Source organism: Chenopodium quinoa, unplaced genomic scaffold (assembly GCF_001683475.1).
Source record: "Chenopodium quinoa cultivar QQ74 unplaced genomic scaffold, ASM168347v1, whole genome shotgun sequence".
In the NCBI taxonomy this organism is placed as follows: domain Eukaryota; kingdom Viridiplantae; phylum Streptophyta; class Magnoliopsida; order Caryophyllales; family Amaranthaceae; genus Chenopodium; species Chenopodium quinoa.
The window spans coordinates 880,657-896,025 of record NW_018743331.1 but is presented as its reverse complement, the minus strand read 5'-3'; the positions used below and the strand labels follow the sequence as shown (position 1 = coordinate 896,025).

The 15,369-nt window shown below is 36.1% G+C and overlaps 1 protein-coding gene across 2 annotated transcripts; it reads left to right on the top strand.

The window, feature by feature from the left end:
• The first annotated feature begins 9,709 nt into the window (after positions 1-9,709).
• LOC110737675 (probable protein phosphatase 2C 39) lies at positions 9,710-14,417 on the top strand. Of its 2 annotated transcripts, XM_021918009.1 has the most exons (6): positions 9,710-9,883; positions 10,100-10,174; positions 12,785-13,039; positions 13,330-13,606; positions 13,763-13,917; positions 14,065-14,417. In XM_021918009.1, exons 2-6 carry the CDS (start codon positions 10,160-10,162, stop codon positions 14,200-14,202), a joined length of 840 nt encoding a protein of 279 aa, XP_021773701.1. In that variant the 5' UTR covers positions 9,710-9,883; positions 10,100-10,159; the 3' UTR covers positions 14,203-14,417. The 2 variants fall into 2 exon arrangements, with proteins under 2 accessions (XP_021773701.1, XP_021773700.1); XM_021918008.1 differs by lacking the exon at positions 10,100-10,174.
• The last annotated feature ends 952 nt before the right edge of the window (positions 14,418-15,369 follow it).

The following is a 15,369-nucleotide window of genomic DNA, read 5'->3' as shown; positions in this document are numbered from 1 at the left end:
CGCTCGGTTTCGACGCTTTAAGCTCGATATCCGACGTCTTTGTTTGTAATACTCTAACGACTCATCTAATCCTTTGAATTGATTTGTCGCCTCGGATCGGTTACTCGATTGAGTGTGACCCGAAGGGTTCAGTCAAGATTAAGTTGTAATATTAATTATACATTAATATTACTGATCAGAAGCGGCCTCCACCTAGGCATTCTGATCACTTGACCTCACTGAAGAATTAGCTTTCTAATAATTCTGAAACCTCTATCGGAATAATACACTTGTTGGAAGGACACCATTCCTTTCAAAACCGCTCCCCATTTTCTTGTTTCAGTTTTTTTTTTGGTGGATTTTTGTGGGTTTTTGGAATCAGAATTCAATAACCGCTTCTCATTTGGGGCAGCCTAATTGCTTTTTTCTACTACTGTAAGTTAGAAATGAACTTAAGACTTACAAGCATATTATTTACTATTGGATAAGGGAATAGTGTCTTGTAAGATAGCTACGACAAATTCAAATTCCGAAAAATGGTTAGAGGTCATAAAACTCGAAATAGACTCCGTGTTTGAAAATCAGGTTTGGAACTTGATTAATTTGCATGAAGGGTAAACACCCATCAGTTGTAAATAAGTTTTCAAGGAGAAAACTGACAAATATGGAAATGTATGTGCATACTGTGAGGAGGGTAGCCTGTCGTTGGGGATCCCATTTCCTCTATGCCCATGGTCCTTTAAAAGCCTAGCACTTTACACTTTTTAGGGTGTGTTAGAATTTAAATTCCTGACTATTTAGGGGACCTTGATTTAGAATTGAGTCTATCATTGCCCTTTTTTTATTAGAAACCAATAGAGAGTCGCCAATGAGTTTTAGGAAAACTCATAAACCTCATTCATGCCTTTCTCGCAAGTAGATTTCAAGGGATATTTAGCACAAATCATAAGTTTACCCATGCCAAAATTGGTCTACTAATACCAGAAATGAGGTTGGGAGTGAGGGTACTAAGATAACGTTCCTTTTTCAGGGGAATCCTCATCTTAGCCCAAGTGCGGCCTCTCCTACCTCTTCCTTTTTAACAACTTCATTGCCAAATAATATATGCAATGTGATACCTAAAACTAGTTAGTTGATTATATTTACACACATTAATCACAAAAATATTACATTGCAACAAATGTCGTTATTCTTATTTAATTCAAATTCGTGAAAAAAATAAAAATAAACAAGATTCGCCTTGGCTTAAGTGATAAAACAATCAATTAATTTATTCAATTCTAGTCTTATTTAACGAACAAAAGAATACTATGTTGAATTGATTAATTAAAAGTTTATTTTAAAGTGGTCAACCAACACTAGTTAATTGATTTAGATGATTTAAGACAAGAAAAGAAAGGTGATGTAACTAAGTGCTCGGGAATTACCACTTTTCCTTGCTAGATCTTCGTTTAGAATGCAAATGGACTCCGTCTTGTTCGGGAACCTCCACCGTAAGAACAAAGTATTAAAAGAGGTGAGTGTTTGGACAAGAGGGTTTGATTATTACATAAATTCACAAAGTATTACTGCTGACTTTCTGGCTATTTTTTTGTGTGTTCAAAGCTCGTATTGAACCTCTATTTATAGGGGAATGGTTGAGATTAGGGTTTCGAAGATTCAACCGCGGCAAGGGGTGCGCGCAACTCTGGAAGTTGCGCGTAGCTTCCGCGCGCAACTAAAGGAGTTGCGCTGCTCAATGCAGCGCCGTGACTTCTAGTCTTGCGCGTGGCTGTATGGTAAGATTCAATTCATTATCTTTCTGAAATTCTGACTCTTCGCAAGCGCAACACTGAGAGCTGCGCTGGGTTGTTACGCACGGCTGTCGAGCGCGACTTCATGAGTTGCGCGAGGATTTTCCTACGGCAACCCTAGATTTTAACCTAGGCGCTCTAAATTCGTTCGAAATTAGGTTTAACTCTTGGATTAGGCCTAATTTCTTATTGTGCTTAGTCTTATCAAGCTTTAGTTCTTTCGTTTGGGTCAAGCTAGTCTGTTTTATGTGTTTAGGCTTCAATTAGTAGTCCATTGGCATCCTTACTCCAATCCAACACAAAGATGAAATTATTTATCGTCATAGCACTTCTTGTCGGGAAAGGGGAATAAAAGTAGATGTCTACAGTTAGCCCCAACTTTGATCGAGTCAAGAATAGACGATGATCAAAGTAGTTAAAGAAATAACTCCGAGACTCATTCTGCAAAGTTCCTTAAATATAACGAATCTTTCAGTGGTGTTGAGAATGTCAAAACTATCCTCAGTTCGATAAATGTTCGAGACAAGTAGCTACTAAGGTGAAAAATATTTTTTTGTACTTAGTGCACTAAAGAGGTCTAGATTGACCCTTTGCAAATATAGAATGTTTTTACAAGTAAAGGCTGTCCTGGGTGATGTCATGTCATGAAATGGTATCGGGTTTAAAAAAGATTAAAAGAGGATGATACCCTCTCAATATGACATCGGCGGTCTAAAGTCTCTCGATCTGTCATTGAAACTTTAGTCCAAGATTTTAACAAAATAAAAATGATAAAAAGGCGTGTTTCGACATTCGTAGCCTAACACTTGAATAAAATATTGACATTTGCTGCCAAAACAAAGATTCGATGTCCATAAGATAGAAATACACGTCTCAGGATTGGAGGCGTGTATCCAAATCCAGTGAGAGAGATGAACATCGGCAACTCTCTCAACAGTTTTGTCCACAAGATGAAAACACGCGTCTCAAGACTAGGGGCATGTGTCTAAATGGGTGCAGCTTCAGTAGGGGCCTCTCTTTATCCAAGGGGTGGACGGACACCCTAAATGTCCGGTGAAGCCAGATCATTTTCAAGCTAACCGTATTTACATATTCGCCCAACGGGGGTAGACATTGCCCCAATGGTCGGCATGCTTTGTCGACTTAAAATCTAACGCCTAAAAAAAAAGATTCTGCCATTTTTTACGAGAGGCAGATCACTTTGCTAGTGCAATTTTACGCTGTATGTACGCTATACAATTTTACGTCGTATGTTATGTGATATTTTTGTTAAGTAACGACAAAAATACTAAAATGTGGCATTTCTTAAAAGGCAGTATAGGAAAAATTCCAAACTGTATATGGTAGCTTTTACGTAAAGCACCACTACGGGATATTTTTCCAACGTCTTCCAAGAAAATATCCAAAACGTATGCTTGGGAAGGCACAAAGCACGGTGTGCATGCATGATGATGTAAAAAAAACCATCAAACAAGAAAATAAACTACAAAATGCAAAGTAATAAAAAAAGACTTTGAAAATTCGCACATTATTAAGTCTAACAATGCACAAAACCGTTAGAAAAAATTCAAAACGGATCAAAATCCGGACACCGGTCTTTTCAGTGACCAGTATCAGCGCACAACTCTAGAAGTCGCGTTGATCAGGCGCGTGCAAGAGATAGAGTAGCACTGGACTACCTCGCGCAACTTTAAGTGTTGCGCGTAACATTTAAATCTGTTAAAAGAGGTGGAGAAGTGCGATTTGCAGCTCTCTCCCTTCTTCTCCTCTTTCACCATTTTTTACTCTTTCTTTCTCTACAAAGCTCGGTTTTTGTCACAGTTTGAAGCCTAAGAAAGTAGATTTCGTCCCCCGTTTCAATTTTGCCAAAGTCCAATGTAAGTTTTGCTTGTTGTTTCATGTATTGTGGTAAAGTTAAAATGCAAACCAAAGAACCCTAAATTTTGAATTTGAGGGTTTTCGATTCATTCCATAATTCTTGAAATTGTTTGCACCATGTTGTTATGCTATGTTTAAGGAGTTTTTTGTAACAAATTTCATGAGAAATGGTTAAGTATTGAACCTTGTTTGAGCACGTCTTTGTTTATGTTCGTTTACGCACTTTTCCTTCGTTTTTCACGTATGAATTGTTGTTTTGCTTGCTCATTTGGTTATTCTTGTTGATTATGAGATGAATTATAGTATTATGACTACAATTATGCTCATGAATCATGTTTGGAAAATTTTGAGTTCTAGAAAATGGTGCGAAATGTATCATGTTTGTATTTTTGCCATTTTCAAGTTACAAAATAGGTGTTGAATGGATGATAATTATTATTATTCACCCATAAACTATTAATTAGCAAGATTCTTTTAAAAATGTCTTCAAAAAATGTAGTTGAACTCGTATAGGTTGACTTTCTAGGTATTCACCCCCCATTTATTGAGTTAAATTGTAGGTGTCATAGCCCCCAAGTATTGGGTGGTATTTGACTAGTGTTTCGGCCCTTTCGTAGCCGTTATGCTGCCAAAATGAGTCCATAAATTATCCTTGTGTTTCTTTAGGATTTGGAAAACATATTCAATCGTGTGATATTTAAAATTCCATCGATTGATTGTTCGTAGCATGGATTCTCCTCCATTCGTGGATGTCGAGGACATCTTGGAGGGACCAGTTCCTAACGAGGCGATTCACCCTCGAAAGAGGGTGGTACGTGCTCGTGAGGAGGCACGAGAGCGATATGTTGGCGTAGAGTGACGTCGTCACGATGAGGAGTTAGTTTGGACGGTTCCTCCTAACTGGGATCTTAAGGTCCTTAAATGGGACCCGGATCATCATGTCTAGATTCGAGGTTGGCGCGACATAGTGAGTGTCTTTCAGTTGCGTTTTTCTTTTTATTTCTTTTATGCTCGTCATGATCGAGTTTTCTTTCCTCTTTTTTAGAGTGAGCCTAGCATGCGCCTGTTTGGTTCTGGCGATTTGAGAGGTCGATTTAACTCTCTACCCGAGGTGGTGAAGGAGGTAATTGAGATTTTGGGGGGGTCGGTCCCCAGTTGGCAACTCTTCAGGATCTATCGAGTCAGTCTGCATCACTGGCTTTCCTCCGCGGGCTATTGAGGTTATGGTAGGATTCCACCAACACTTTTCACAGGAGAGATGACGGTTACCCCTTACGATTTCTCCATGATCACTACCTTTCCTTTTGGAGGCAAGCCAGTGGTTTTGGAGAATGTAAAGGGGTCAGACGAGAGACTGCGTGATCTTGTGGAAAATCATCTCGCAGCAACCCTACATGTGTATGCGCAGTCTTATCCTTACTCGGTTCTTGCCAACGAGTTGTCGGATGAAGAGGTGGATCGACAGTGTACTTCTGAGCAGCTGTCTCGAATATACATTGCTCACGTTCTTTCCGTCACCGTTTTGAGTGATCGGGGAGAACGTTTCGCTATCGGGTTACTCATATGCCATGGTGAATTAGGGCATGTGGGCAACCTAAACTAAGCGGAGGTGTCGTATACTCGTATGCTTACTGCTATGGGTAGTACGACATAGGTGTCGTTTCCCTAAAGGCCATCGCTTGGTCAGGATTAGGAAGAGACGACCTACTGCAGCCAGCAAGGATTCTCTCGATGACTCGTGCGTCGATGAGTATAGGTTTGCAATATACATTCATATCATTTTGTTTTAGTCATTTTTTTACATGATGGTGTGTTTTGCTGGTCGACCTTCGCCCTTGGGGCTTGGTCGTGGAGGTCTCTAAGGCTGTCCGGGCTAGCAGTGTTCGCTGTCGTTTTCGAGCGCTCTAGTAGGGACTCTTTGTGAGTCACCAGACTGACGCATGGTTTTTAGGTGAGCGCATTGTCTGGCAGTTTTTGTTCGAGGAACCTTTGGTTCCTGCGAACCCTCTGATCCAGATGTTGCGTCCGGATCTGCTTTCTACCGAGTATCGTGCTCAGGCGGTCCTTGGTTATCTTGCTGAGCAGCTGGTGCTACCCATGGCTTCTTACCAGGCTTTTGTCGCATCTAGACTAACACCAATTCTAGCTTTTGTCCCGGTTCGTCTTTAATTGTTATGAGTTTTTCTCTCTTTTTTTCCGAAATTTGGACATTGACCTGATTTTTTGTCTTATAGTGGGTCGTGATGGATGGTTGGGTAACTCCAGCAGCGTAGATCGCGTATACTGATGCTTTTGGATTGGTGATCCATGAGACTCTTCCGGCAGCTGAGGATGAGGACATATCGTACATCCCAGAGACTGTCGAGTCGGTATGTTTTGTTTTTATATGTATATATATAAATGCTTATCTATCATACACGTATTTAAAACTTTTCCTATTTGGTGTTTTGAACAGGTTCCGCGGGAAACTGTGAATGGCATTGTGATTGAGGACTCTGCGAGCTTTTTGTGCTTCTTTCCGGTGAGCCCTTGTGGCTTTGTCATGCTGTGATCATCGGATGGTTGCGGTAATCACTCTTCTTTTTTTTTTTGTTATATCAAAGTTATTACATGATTGCGTATTAATCTTTGATTTGGATTTTCAAGATGTGCAACAACCTTCAAGAGATCGTCGAGCATCGTGATTCCATCTTTTCCTCTTCAAAGGGGATGAAATAGTGCCATTACTCGACGAGTTTGAAGCTCTACTAGGTTTCCTTGGAAATACTGTTTATGTGACTTATGCCCCTAACTTGTCAGATTATAAACCAGCTTTCCAGCGATTTTTTGGCTTGAATGACAATGATATGACCAAAATAGATACAGAGCATGGCGTGAATTTAATTCTATTCATCGAACACTTTGTGACTCCTCGAAACAACGTTATAAAATTCGTGCTTTATGTTTTTGTCTTGTTGTCAATTTTTATTTAGGACAGGCAAAGAATATGAAGAATACTCAATGGTGTCCGTGGTAGAACAAATAAAGGGGTGTCACTCACCCGCTCCAATAGCATTGGCGGAAACCTTACTTTTCTTGAATCACCTTAGAGGAGATCCAAACGAGAACGGTTTCACCAGAAGTCCACTCCTATTACACGTACTTTTTTTTTTGGGACTCGTCAACGCGCGCAACTTTGAAGGTTGCGCTGGTAAGCCAAGCGCAAGTTTCAAAGTTGTGCTCAGACGGCGCGGGCGACTTCAAGAGTTGCGCGTGGCACCTGCTTTTGCAAAATTCCTTCGAATACTCCTAATACTCTTCCTGTGACTTATGCCCTTAATTTGATTTACAGTCTGTAACGATTGAGGATATAGTTAAACCTTAGAGTGTTACACGATAGCAATAATTTTTATGTTTTGAATAAAGTGTAATCACTACTAGAATTTTTTTTTTTTCTTAAGTCTCGATGTACTTTTGAACGCTTTTATATTTTGGAATAAAAGAGCACTTTTTTTTATATATTGTTGTTTTATTTGACCGAATCAAATATTGCCTACGCATTCGTATTACGAAATCAGGTCTCGCATAGTTCTTGTTCAACAACAATTTTTATTATTTTTTTATTATATTTTTATTTTTCATTAATCCCAATTGTAGGAGTAAATGAAAATTTAATTAAACCTAGTTTAATAATTTAATCAAAGTTTAATTTTTTTTGTTTTCTGAGTATATGAAAATGAAATACACCTTCGTTTTATTGCTAGTAGAAGTCATAGCCAATTTCTTTCAAGCGTAAATTTCAGGTTTGCAACTCGTCATCAGGTGGCATGCGCAATAGAGAAAGTCGCGCGCAACTAATATGTCGAGCGCAAATTTATGAGTTATGCTCGACACCTATGCTGCAAGTATTTATTCTGTAACCAGAGTTTTAAACGAGTAAATTTTTTTTGATATTCTATCACCCTTAAGTGTGAGGAATTTTTCCGTGGAATTCGAAAAAAATCCGAACACTTGAGTGGCTTTTTTTTTTTTGGTCTATCCTCTCAAGTGTTATGAATTTTACCATGGAGTTCGGTAAAATTTAGAACAGTTAAGCAAGATGATTGTTTATTATATATATATTTTTATTTTTGGTCTACCCCCCAAGTGTTATGAATTTTTCCGTGGAGTTCGGTAAAATTTATAGCACTTAGAATCTTTTGTGCGAATGCTATAAAATTTTATTCGAATGATTTAATGAACATAGTTATCCGGAATTTATATGTAGCATTTTTTAAGACGATCAATGTTTATTAGTTGGCGGATTTCATCGCCACCAATATCCATTAATCAAACTACTCCTCCTAATAGAATTTCTATTACTCGGTATAGTACTATCTAGTTGGGTTTAAATTTCCCTCGTGGATCGATTGGAGGACCTCTAACCTCTTTTAGTATAAAGTCACCTTCCTTAATGTTACGGGGTCGTACCCTTTTGTTAAAATTTCGCGCAATGCATTGTTGGCAGACTTGTACATGATGCAAAGCTTTTAATCATCGTTCATCGAGGAATAAAAGCTCTTCATACCTTGCTCGTACCCATTCAGCTTCCGGTAGCTTACTTTCAAGTATGATACGTATGGATGGTATTTCCAGTTCAATTGGTTGAACGTCGTCCATGCTGAAAACTAAGGAGTATGGAGTATTAGTTACTCCTATTGAGGTTCGTATGGACGTTCTATAACCCCAAAGAGCAAAGTGTAGTTTATTCGACCAGTCTTTATAATGTTCTGCCATTTTCTTAATGATGATTGTTATGTTTTTATTTGCCGATTCTACTGCTCCATTGATTTGAGGTCGATATGGGGAAGATTGATGGTGTTTTACCTTATAACTAGCCAAAAGAGATTCAACTTCTACTTAGAATTGAGATCCTTGGTCACTAATTAGCTTGTGTGGAACTCTATATCTACAAAATATGTTTCATTCTAGAAACTTTGCGACATGTTTAGAAGTGATATTAACGTAAGAAGCAACCTCAATCCACTTAGTAAACTAGTAGATGACTACTAATACGTACTCGTGTCCTCCCGTTTCTGTAGGGAAAATCTTACCAATAATGTCAATTCCCCAAGTCGAGAATGACCTAGGGGAAGTGAGGTTATCTAATTTAGATGGTGGGAGATGTTGTAAGTTAACAAATATTTGGCACTCTTGACATTTCTTGAATATTGAATGCAATCATATTCCATTGTGGACCAAATATAATTATAACGGGGTTATTATTCCTACCCTTTAGGTGTTATATATAATTTTAAAATACTTATTTGGTTAATAAAAAAGAAAATGATACTCATTTATAATTGAATTTTTTAAACACTCATATGTATAGTCTAATTGACTATTTCGTTATAATCCATGTTTAATTTTAAAATATATGTAAAATTAGAAGAAATAAATATAAAGTGTATTATAGCTGTATTATATCCATGTTATTACCGTATCGTACATGACATGAAACCTAACCTAATTAACCAAATACATTAACACTACCCGATTTCCTAACACACGGTTTATATGTTTTATTATTCGCCTTCTACCCATTTGGAACTTTTAATTTACAAAAAATAAAAATTAAATAGTTGTGAATACAAAGTGCGGATCAAGTAGACTTTAGATATTTTAAGCGAATAATAGACAAGTATGTTTTTAAATCCACTACCTTACCTTATTACCTATGACGAGTACGACTTTAGATATTTTATATCCGCCAACTGTTTACCAAATTCACACTCATACGATCATACCTTCTCTAATTACAGCTAGTACCATATATGCAAACTTATGTAAAATTGTACCCACTTATCATCCCACAAAAAAAATTGACTCTTCAAGCCAATAGTTTTCCCTTTAAAGTTAAAATCAACATGGTTTTCATTTTTAAACCATTGTAAGGAATAATTCATCAATTAATAAATTAATAATACGAATCCAATCCAAGAATGGTATTACAACGATAATAAAATGCATTACTAAGAAAGTGACAAGTATCCAATAAAAATTAATAAAATGTATAGTTATGATTCGTGTCACACGTAGAAGAAGTAAGAAGCCCATTTGTCAATGAATCACCCACTCTTGACACTGGCTGACTTTACATGAATCACCCACTTTTGTTCGTTCCTATCTCTTCGCCTATTCTTGGTTCTTGTGCTTCTTAATATCAACATATTCTAACCATGACTAATGGTAAAGAACTTCTTATCAAAGTTAAGGTATGCTTTCTTTCTTATTATTTCCCACCAAATTATTTTAATTTTATTTTTTTTACTCAATTTAGATTTTATTTTTAGTAGTAAGACATAATTTATATCCTAATTTTGCTTATTTTGTGTTATTTCTTGCACTTTTTCTAAATGATTAAATCATGAGACGTGGGTTATTACAGATGTATGTATATATTGATTATTTGCCATTTTTTGCCTATAAAGTTTAGGAACTTATACAAGTTTGGAAAAATATTTTAGCTAAGCTAGGTGGGGACTTTCATCATGGATAGTTTTCAGGTGACATTTTATTTTTATTTCATCATTTGTCATGATTTCTTGGTTTTGATTCATGCATTTCTTCTGATTAATTTCTAATATGAAGTAATTTAAAAGTGTGGGAATTATTTTGTCGACCATTTAATCTTTGCTTTATAAGTATATGTTTTTTTGTAATTTAGTGAATTGCTTCATGTTAGAAAGATCGTTTACGTCATTCCCAATAGAAAAGAAAATGCTAAATGTAGAGTTTTGATTGGATCTATCTACGGGTGGTAATCCAATTTTTTGGATCGGGTTTGATTTGGGTCAATTTGGTTCGAATTGTATTTTATTTAATAATGAATCTTTCACTTTGGATTAATTTTAGGGTCGACTTGGGTTAATTAAGGTGGGGTCACATTCAAGTCTATCATCAAATACCTTTTTAGGATAAAATAATCAATACTTCGTATAAGATGACACATGTTCTTTTCCCTCAAAGAAAAAAAAAACATATTTAGGGTTGGATTACCTTTGAATCTTTGAGTAATCATGGACTGGATCGTGAAATTTTAATGCAAATTTGAACTAAGCCTATGTTAATTAGGTTTGCACTATGAGAAGTGGATAAAATACAAAATTAGAATTAGGTCCTAACCTATGTAAATTAGGTCTGCACTAGGAGAATTTGATAGTAATTTACTCAGCTTGTACCTACAAAGTAGTAAGTAGTAACCAAATCCAAATTCTCTTTCTCTGTTTGTGGTTTTCATTAGTGCCAATCTTCTTTTGTTGGTTCATGTTACTATCAAATTAATAATTTATATAATACAGTTAGAAGATCCGATCAACTTGAGTGAAGTACAAGTGGATCATACTTCCTCCATTTATTTTTGGATGCGAGCATGCAACACTTGTAATTTAACACTTCCCATTAAGTTGATACTTTAAAGTATGAGATGAATCTAATAAGATCTCATATGACCTTTTTTTTTTATTTATTTTATTATTTATGTCACCAAACATGTTCAAATTAGAGTGTGAATAGTGTAAAATGCAAAAATTTTGCATCTAAAAAAAACAAAGGAATTGCTACTTATAAATGCAGAATTTTATGTTGTGAAGTCACATTGAATTAACTTTCTATTGTAAATTTCACTCTGATCGTAGATTCTTGATCCACCTCCTCCTTCAAATCTATATTTTTTCATCTTAGTTGCGATGTTAGGCCATAGAACAGGATGTCTAGGTAACCGATGAATTGAACCATGTTATGACACCTTCCATAATGGTTCAAGCAACATACCACCTTTTCCTAGTTTGTAATTGAATCTGATACAGCTTAATGGAACTAAACCATGCTAATCTTATTGGCGATGTAGACAAATTAATCCAAATGAGGTTTCATCCATTAATCTACTTGCTGTAACATAAGAGGGATAATCTGTCTGATATTTATACTACCATCTACGTATGTGTATTCATTGTTGGACTACTTCACACAAACATAAAAATTATCATTATAAAATAATGAATAAATGCAAATTATATCATTCAAACAACCTAATATAGCTTTTTCAAGGGTGGCTTGGAATCATTGGTGTTCCATGTAGTTGTTTAATTTGGACATGAGACTACTATGAGAGTGTACATTTGAATGCATAGAATTTTTAACTTTACTAGATGTGTGCGTGGCTATGAAGATTTCTGGTGTTATTGAACTTCCTGCCATTCATTGTACATGTAGTCCGCGTAATTTGGAGATGACATCATAATATTACAATACAATGGTCACTTTATCCTGGTTACACTATGGTTGTTGCTGTGATGAAAAGGGATTAATGGTGGCATAATAAAAAGAAAACATGGATGCTCATTGCTTGCTTAGATTCATGCAATATGTGTCTACACTGACTAAACTTGGTTCTGAATTATTTATTTCTCCCCTCACCATAAGTAGTAGTCCCTTTAAAGATAAATTAATCTGTTACAAGAGAAGGGTGCCACACAATGGTCCAAGACCATGCGATTGTTTCCGGTGTCTGAGACTCATGTGAGGTCTCATATCATTCTGTTGTATAGTGTGATCACATCTTTTTGGCAGTGCTTGTCCCAAATCTCATAGGCAGTAAGTTTATTGTTCGCAAACCTACTGTTATTTTCTAATAAACTTATAAAGTGATGGTTATTATGAGGATAAATAAATGTTGATCTTATGTGATCAAAGTTGCCCACTGTTGCAAAATTCTGTTTCTGATCTTTTTACAAGCCATCGAAACATTGGATTAAGAAGGCCTGTCTATTTCCAAGATATCCACAGGATTAATCTCAATATATGCTTCACATGTTGCATCATGGAAGGTCCTTCACCCCTCCAATACTCAAGTTCAGCTTAGATTACTAAATGAATTGGTCAATAATTGAGAACATCTTTGGCTGCCTAATCCGTCACATGAAATAATGGAGTGCGGATACTTTTCAAGAGAAAATATATAATCAGTAACCTTTAATTTACGACATCCAGACACTAAGGAACTGAAATATTTGCTGCCTTTATTTTTCAACTGTTCTGTTTTATGTAAAGAAGTATTTAGTATGGACTATGGATCATAAAATACGATCCTGATATTATAGTTGTCCTTGTTGCAGGAAAAGGTTGGACTAGGTTCCACTGAATCTTCTGCAGAAACTGGGAAAGGGAAGAGTAAGATATCAAAGCATGTTACACATGGCTACCATACAGCCAAGGGGAAATCAGCTCATCCTATGGAGGATTATGTTTTCGCTGATTTTAAGCAAGTGGAAGATAATGAACTCGGTCTGTTCGCTATATTTGATGGTCATGTGAGCCAAGATGTTCCTGATTATTTGAGATCTCATTTGTTCAACAACATATTGAAAGAGGTACTACCTGTTTCTTTGTCCGGCTCTCTAATATCCCATATACTGATGTATTCTGTTAAACTTCTACTATTTTCGGATTTATGCTAGAAATCTAAAATAGTGTTATGCTTAAATGAGCCATATTGATCTGTTGTGTATGCTAGGTTTTTCTGAATATATAATGCTTGAAGGAAATAAATTCATTTTACTTAGGTTAGATGTTTAGAACAATTTATTGTTTGTGCTCAGCGCTTACTACCTCTTGGTATTGACTATATTTCTTTCAATTCATTTCCACATGACATAAACAGCCTGATTTTTGGACTGAGACTGAGAATGCTGTAAGGAAAGCATATCGCATAACTGATAGTAAGATTTTGGAGAAATCTGCGGACTTGGGAAAAGGCGGTTCTACTGCTGTTACTGCCATTCTTATCAATTGTCAGAAGCTGGTGGTGGCAAACCTTGGGGACTCTAGGGCAGTCATTAGCCGGAATGGAAAGGCAAAACAGCTATCTGTTGACCATGAACCAGATAGCGAAAGGAAAGATATCGAGGACAGGGGTGGTTTTGTCACCAAGTTCCCAGGTATATCATTATATGTTGCATTTCTAAGCATATGTTGCTAATTTGGTACGAATATGATCTATCACAAAGGTCGTCTTAGATCATATTGTTACAGTAAGATCATATTGTCATCATGTGCTTATGTCCTGTTTAACGTAAACCATATGATTGCTTCAGGGGACGTGGCACGTGTTGATGGGCAACTTGCAGTGGCAAGAGCATTTGGCGACAAGACCATGAAAGACCATCTAAGCTCAGATCCACATATTACAGTTGAGATGATAGATGAAGATACAGACTTTGTACTCTTGGCTAGCGATGGAATATGGCATGTTAGTCCTCGAATTCTAATTCATATGATCCTCTTCAGTCCTTACAATACTAGGCCATCTTTTCTTTTTCTTTATTTCGAGGATGAGAGCATAATGGTTAGGTCCATAGTATATTGGATTTATACTGATGTTCCTAATGATATGTAGGTAATGAACAACCAAGAAGCAGTGGACTGCATTAAGAATGTGAAAGATGCTCGAGAAGCTGCTAAGGTTTTGATCGAGGAAGCTCTGCACAGGAATAGCACCGATGACATTTCTGTAGTAGTAGTGAGATTCCAATGAACTTTTCCAACATTGTAAGTGTGAAAACTCACATTTGCTTAATGAATTGGATGGTTAATTTCTTGCCTGTTTTGAATTTTCTTGTCAGTTGATTAAAAGCTGTAAACATTAGTGGTGTTTTGGAGCTTCTGTTTATGAACAATCGCAAACTTTTGTGTTTTGCAATGGACTCTCGAGTGATTATGGAATGTCATAATTTTCATTTCTTGGAAGAATAATACCTCCAAGTGAGGCTTATTTCTAATAATTAATTGGTATCGGGAGGAATAGTCCACAGCAATTAAGTTCATACGCTCGGAACTGTGTGAGACATGCATCCTACATATAAGTGATATTAGCTTAATTTGATCTTTTATCATTGAATAGACTTTGCACTTGTTCATCTCAATTGATTGTAATAAACGTCTTAGCCATCTTTGAAATAACAGTACATAGTGAAACAATACAACTATACAAGTACATCAAACTTCTAGCAAAAACATTTTAAAAAAATAAACACACACACACAATTGTTTTTTACCACTATAACTTCTATAAGTTTTATTTTACCACCAAATAAAAATCTAAAAATTGTTTTTCATCGTCTGCCGTTAAAATAACCATTAAATCTAATTGAATTAAAAAAAATTATCAGATTTTCGTGTCAAAAACATGCTTTTTAATGGTTTTTGGGGTTATTAGGGTTTGAAGGGTCCAAATATTGAGGTTAGAATTGACAAAAAAAAAATTATCACAAATGCCTCGTTTTGCCTACAATTTGCGTGACTCATGCAAAACAAAGTACTCCATTTATGATACTTTTTTGTCAATTTTGATCTCAAATCGATCCCAAAGAACCAAAAAAAACGCTCAAAACCTCTAAAGAACATGTTTATGGCATAGAAATCGAAGAAATTTTTTAAAATTGTTAGATTTAACATCTTGACGGAAGGTGGTGAAAAAAAAATTTAAAATCTGTTTGATGGTAAAATATAACTTTTAGGCCTTGCCTGGATTCCCTTAAATAATTAAGGGGGAAAGTATAATGGGGATTATTTTGCTAGAGGATCAATTAATGGGGTAATTATTCATTTTCTTTAAGTTTGAAATTATTTCAAGAGTAATAAACAAAATTAGCTTCTATATTAGCAAATCCGCCATCATCCAGCCAGAACCACCGTCATTATA